The following is a 6,530-nucleotide window of genomic DNA, read 5'->3' as shown; positions in this document are numbered from 1 at the left end:
CAATGAACACACAAATGATCAGCAGGTGGAATTCGGCTTCAAAAACGAAACTTACTCTGTGCTTCCGATCTTCACTTTGCATCTGTAATGCAAAGGTTGAAATATACCACTTTTTTTAATGTATGATTTGTGACAGAAGCGCAAACATTGGTTTGTAAGAATGGTGTCGGGAGATATATCTTACACTGGAAGGGAATTGAGGCTTTGGTGATGGGCTGCGCACAATTCTCCCCCTCTCTTTGTTCAGCTTGTAAGCCTCCACTGCTTGGGACACAGCCATGGAGCTGCCACTTTGTAGGAAGCCAATTGGCCTGAAAAATGATTGACAGTCTATGTGCAGCACAATGACTCTTTGTATTTTGTACATTGTAGATCAACAATGACAGGAAGTAATGAAATACAAATACTTTGTGATGGTACATAGTATTTTAGGTGCCTGTACTTTACTTGAGGATTGAGTTTGCTGACTTATAAATAAAATTTCTGCTCCTTACATTTGAAAACAGATATTTGTACTTTCTACTCATTACTTTGTCAAATCTCATTTGTGACTATTTTACACTTCTGCAGGACAATGACACATTGTAAAAAAAAAAGGCAAAGCTGGAATAGCGATATGTACTACATTGTCCATGAATGGCCTTATTTACAGAATTATATGATGTTGTCTATGCCAAGAATTACTTGTATAAAATCTGTTGTGCCTTGAGCCAACCAAAATACCACCACTCAAGGGTCACGGGGCGTGCTGGAGCCTATCCCAGCAGTCTTGAGGCACTAGGCAGGTGACACCTTGAACCGGTTGCCAGACAATTGCAGGGCACACACAGACGAACAAGCATTCGCGCTCAAACTCACACCTAGGGACAATTTAGAGTGTTTAATCAGCCTGCCGTGCATGTTTTGGGAATGCGGGAGGAAACCAGAGTACTTGGAGAGAACCCACACAGGCACGGGAAGAACATGCAAACTCCACACAGGAAGACTGGAGCTGGAATCGAACCCGGTACCTCTGCACAGTGAGGTCGACTTCTTGGTGCCCAGAAAGCAACTGCAGTGATTAAGCTCTGTTTGTTTGTTTGTTTGTTTTTTGTTGTTGTTATTATTATTATTATTATTATTATTTTTGCATTGCTGCTACTTTTACAAGATATTTTAAAATATCGCGTACCTTTCGAATCTAGTATTTCTACTGAAGATCAGAATGAGTACTTTTCCCAAGAATAACTGTAGTACAAACATACATTGGTAAATGGAGTCGCTGTTGTTGCACTTTCTTCCACCGCTGTTCCAGGAGTTGATTGTGATTTGTGTGTCTCTGCTTCGCCGACATTTCTAGCAACAAAGTATTATTGTTAGCAACAAGTTTTTACTATTATTGTTATTCAATAAGAGAAGCACAATTACAGAGGCATCCCCCCCCCCCACAATTGAACACGTGATCTTCCATAAATATTTTTTTTTCTCGAAGGCTACTTACCTTTGTATATAAAGTGCCTTTTCGTTCACACAGACTTTGCAGCGCTTCGCTATTTTACAGTAGAATCCTACTGATTGTTTCCCCATTGACTTTGTGCAGCATGTTTCGGCGCTCCGTTGCCATAGACACAGCACCACCGAGAGGCTTCTCAGGAAAAAGGCGGGGCATGTCGACCTTTTTTTTTTTTTTTCCCTCTTCCCTGTGGACTTTTCCTCAACTCATATTTTACTCACAATTAATTAACAGGGGATTCGTAGGAAAACGTCCAATAAAACCAAACATATAATGACACAACAAATATATCAATTAATTACACTCAACATAAATTTTTTGTCAGAAATTCCTACATGTGTACCTCAACATATTTGTGACAGTGGTTAATAACCACTGTCACAAATATGGAAAAAAGTAAATAACCACTAAGCACATTAGGCTTTTGTTTCCCTTAATTGTTTTTAAGTTTGACCTATAAAACCGTGCGCAATACGGTTTTTTCCATTCAATGTAATTTATAGCGATGACGTTTCAGAAAAAAACCCCAACTATTGCCAAACCTAATCCCTAAATCGTAATTGCTATATTACTTATTAGATTATTGCAAGAACAGCAATAGTTAATATTATTATTCTTATGATTATTAATCCATTTTCAAATCTGCTTATCCTCACAGTGGTAGCAGGCGTGCTGGAGCCTATCCCAGCCGTCTTTGGGCAGTTGGTGGGGTACACCCTGAACTGGTTGCCAGCCAATCGCAGGGCACAAAAAGACAAACAATCTTTCACAGTCACAATCACACCTAAAGACAATTTCGAATGCATGTCTTTCGAATGTGGGAGGAAATCGGAGTACTTGGAGAACGGGGGGGGGGGGGCATGCAAACTCCACACAGGAAGGCTGGAATAATGAATCGAACCCCTCACCTCTGCACTGTGAGGTGGACGGGCTAACCAGGTGATCACCGTGCCGCCCATTATGTTTATTATTGTTATCCATCCGTCCATTTTCTAATCAGCTTATCCTCACGAGGATCGCGGGCATGCTGGAGTCCATCCCAGCTGTCTATGGGCAGTAGGTGGGGGACACCCTGAACCGGTTGCCAGCCATTCACAGGGCACACAGACGAACGACCATTTGTGCTCACACTCGCACCTAAGGAATGAGGGCAGATTAATAATCAATCCAAAATATTCACCTCGAAAAGTTTACTTGCATCACTGATTAAAAACTTTTTGTAAACATTTGTTGCCCTGCGATTGGCTGGCAACCGGTTCAGGATGTCCTCCACCTACTGGCCGAAAACAGCTGGAATAGGCTCCAGCACGCCCAGCGACCCATGTGAGGATAAAGCAGATCAGAAAATGGATGGGTTGATGGATAAACATTTATTGACTGGTGTTGTCATAAAAAAAATGACTCTGTCACCGCCAACATCCATTACAAATGGATTAACGGGATGTACCAAGTACCTGCATAGATTTCTCTTGTCATTCTATTAGGTGCAAAATTACTGCATGTTATTTCTTAGTTTGTCATTCAAGAGAGAAAGTGCACCCCTCAGTTTTCTGGAAGAATGCACAATTTGCTCATTGACACACTGCCAATCCCAGGAGAACCCAAGCATCATCATCCACATTTTTGCGTGTAGCGGGACTCTTATCCATGTCCTCCACGTCCAAAGTTTGGTACTGTCTTGTTATACTGCCGCCTCATTCAGTGCAGTGTTGCTTATCCTGGTGGGTATTGGTGGTGGAGACTGGGGACGGGTTAGGGGGTTAGCACGGGCCATTCAAACTCAGGCCGCCACTGTGCCAATCAAATGATCAAAACATGTGTTGTATGTTGACAGTAAAAATTAGTTTCCACTTTTTTAATTTGCACTTAAATACATTTCAGAGTACTTCCTATTACTTAAGTAGAGGAGTCCAATTAGTGCTTATGATTTTACCAGCGTCCTTTTGAATGCAAATATCTACTTCTACTTTAAATCCAGAATGTGGGGTACTTTACTTTTGTTCAGATTGGTTTCGTCCTGTCGCAGTAACTGAAAGTCAAAGCTAGGGGGCGCAGTGATGTGCTGTCCCTGGTGCACCTAATAAACAGCTTGGGCAGAGGCAGAAGAAGAAGAAGCTTCCGTCGCTGAACCCTAGTGGCGAGTTGCTAATGCTGAACAGAAGCGACTCGTTTGAAGGTATTGTCAATACCTTTTTTATCTGGGAACGAAATAATTGTTGGTCTGGGCTATGGGTGGACACCCGTTCCAAAGGGTTCTCATTTGTTTTGAGCCGACGAAGCGTTGGTTGTGTTAATTTAGTTTGTACTTGGTGCTATGCTGGAGTCAGGCTTCATTGTTGTGTTTTTATCATAGGCCTGATTGTACATTTCCGGTGCTGTTACTGTTAAACGACGAGGTTATCGTTTAAATAATAACGTTTTGCTTCAGACTGTTACCTCAGACCACTTGTATTCCCTGTATTTAAGGCTTTATCATCATGAGTTATGCAGAGAAACCAGACGACATCACGAGGGACGAATGGATGGATAAACTCAACAATGTCCACATTCAGCGAGCTGATATGAACAGACTTATTATGAACTATTTGGTGACAGGTGCGGTACTCAAAATGAATTTTCATGAACCTAGAGCGCAAAACAAAAGCAGAGAACATGGCATCTGTTTTTTTGTTTGTTTGTTTTTTTTTGGGCAACAGAGGGATTCAAGGAGGCGGCGGAGAAGTTCAGAATGGAGTCTGGGATTGAGCCAAGTGTGGACTTGGAATCCCTTGACGAGAGAATAAAGATCAGAGAAATGATTCTGAAGGGGCAGATCCAGGATGCCATTGCGCTGATCAACAGTCTGCATCCGGAACTGCTGGATACTAATCGCTACCTTTACTTTCACTTGCAGGTAATTTCATCCATTTTTTTTTTTTTTTAATCTCTACCACTTGTCTTCATTGGGGTGAAGACCAGTAGAACTTGGCCAAGAGGGAGTTGTATATGTTGGACTGGCTGCCAGCAAATTCCAGGGCACAAATAGAAAAAACACCATTCACATTTGCATCCAGTTTATGGGCAATTTAGAGGATGAGTCAGTTTTATCAACTGAGATAATTTTACACATTGCAGTGTGACATCTAAGAAGTGCCTTTGAGTCGACAGCCTTTTACAACAACTCAGTTTCTTCTTTATTTATACTTCCACCGCTTTTTTTCTTTCTGTGTTGTTTAAGTATTGTGGTGTGTTGTTGACATCTTCCCTAAGCCTCAGATGCATCTGTTTTCAAAATTCCATAAAGAATATTTGTGTCATTCCGCAGACATCTTCATAATTGTTGTTTTGACTCATGTTTGTATATTTTTAATTTGTTGTTTGCAGCAGCAGCATCTTATTGAGCTCATTCGCTTGAGGGAGACGGAAGCTGCCCTCGAATTTGCCCAGTCCCAGTTAGCAGAGCAGGGGGAGGAGAGTCGAGAATGTCTGACTGAGATGGAGAGGACGCTTGCCCTGCTGGCGTTCGATAATCCAGAGGAGTCACCTTTTGGAGATCTGCTCAATATGATGCAGAGACAAAAGGTAACTTTCAAATATAAAAGCATCCCCCCCCCCTCCCTTACACACACACTTTTTTTTTTTTTTTTTGCCGTATGCGAGTAAGAATGTCATCTGGTCGCGTTGGTGCGAGTGCATACGATTTAATGCTCCCACCAACACAGGCATTCTATTAGACAATGGCTCGGTTCACACTGCAGGCAGATGCAATTCAGATGGGATTTATTGCCCATATTTGACCTGTATCTGATTTTCTTTATGGTAGCCCCCCACTTTTTTTTTTTTTTTTGCCGTATGCGAGTAAGAATGTCATCTGGTCGCGTTGGTGCGAGTGCATACGATTTAATGCTCCCACCAACACAGGCATTCTATTAGACAATGGCTCGGTTCACACTGCAGGCAGATGCAATTCAGATGGGATTTATTGCCCATATTTGACCTGTATCTGATTTTCTTTATGGTAGTCTGAATGGCTCAATTCCGATTTGTTTAAAATCTAACCTGGGTCACTTTCATTTGTGGTCCTAGGTCAGATACATATTAGATTATTTTACAATGCGACCTTAGTCTGTACACCCAGGTCACATATAAACACATATAAACAACAAATGGGCTCCGTGCGGGTGGGAAACAGTGCTTCGGGGGGAAAATCTCAGTTTTCTGTGCATCTGCAAAGTTGTTATGAGTAACAATGTTGACTTTATATTTTACTTTAATCCCACTTGAAACCTGCAACATGAAGTGGACATGTATGGTGATGGTAATAATTCAGCCACACAGGCTTTTTTTTTGCTTTTTATGCACGGCAATGATGTGATCTCATTTTAAGTAGATGTCTCCAGAGATCGAAAAAAAAGCCTTGCCTTGTCTCCCCCCAAAATTGATACATTGCTCCTCTGTAGGTATGATGTGATAAAAAGGTGAGGCCGAACACACTGGATCACATTTACTTCCATAAACACTATGTTGTGAATGATGTCTCTTCTTCTGCACAGGCAGGTCACTTTTGGGTCACATTTGGTTCACACACCAGACAGACTGAGGTCGCATTAACATGTAATATGAACACTTGCACAGAAAAAAAATTTGGATTTCACCGAAAAATCCAAATTGAGCATTAACTTAGCTAATGTAGTTAAGTCACCCACCTTTTCAATCTTCTATAGTTTCCAAATTGTGCAGACGCCAACCACTGTAGACTTGCACTCGAGCTGCAGATGCTTTTTTTTTTGTTCCACTCATAAACCATTTCAGGACATCGATGATATGCATGCCACACTTGTGCATTTGTCCATGCATCGATAAACATGCTTCACGTATTTGTAGTCCAAATGGCAGAGATGAAAGTGGACTTTTCTGAAAATTCCGGAATACATATATATATATATATATATACATACATACATACACACACACACGCACTTGGCCGATCACGCATGAATTAGTTTACACAAAACGCTATTCAAATACTCGACATTCAATGATTAATCTTCCTTTTGTG

General features: G+C 41.3%; 1 protein-coding gene and 1 long non-coding RNA gene across 2 annotated transcripts in view; one reads left to right on the top strand and one right to left on the bottom strand.

Moving 5' to 3' along the window:
- Positions 1-55: 55 nt before the first annotated feature.
- Positions 56-1,601, bottom strand: LOC109514966 (uncharacterized). Its single transcript, XR_002168088.1, has 4 exons — positions 1,481-1,601; positions 1,245-1,335; positions 185-311; positions 56-82 (listed from the first exon to the last, which is right to left on the bottom strand). It is a non-coding gene; the product is annotated as an uncharacterized LOC109514966 (long non-coding RNA).
- Positions 1,602-3,562: 1,961 nt separating this feature from the next.
- LOC109515014 (glucose-induced degradation protein 8 homolog) overlaps positions 3,563-6,530 on the top strand; it is a 4,753-nt gene continuing 1,785 nt past the window's right edge. The window contains exons 1-4 of the mRNA XM_019868545.1: positions 3,563-3,668; positions 3,959-4,087; positions 4,189-4,385; positions 4,856-5,053. Coding sequence (XP_019724104.1) covers positions 3,641-3,668; positions 3,959-4,087; positions 4,189-4,385; positions 4,856-5,053 — 552 coding nt within the window. The 5' untranslated portion in view covers positions 3,563-3,640. The remainder of the gene's footprint in view (positions 3,669-3,958; positions 4,088-4,188; positions 4,386-4,855; positions 5,054-6,530) is intronic.

This window comes from Hippocampus comes, unplaced genomic scaffold, assembly GCF_001891065.2.
Source record: "Hippocampus comes isolate QL1 unplaced genomic scaffold, H_comes_QL1_v1.1 scaffold41, whole genome shotgun sequence".
Taxonomy (NCBI): Eukaryota; Metazoa; Chordata; class Actinopteri; order Syngnathiformes; family Syngnathidae; genus Hippocampus; species Hippocampus comes.
The sequence above is the reverse complement of the archived record's forward strand: the minus strand, read 5'-3'. Positions and strand labels throughout refer to the sequence as shown.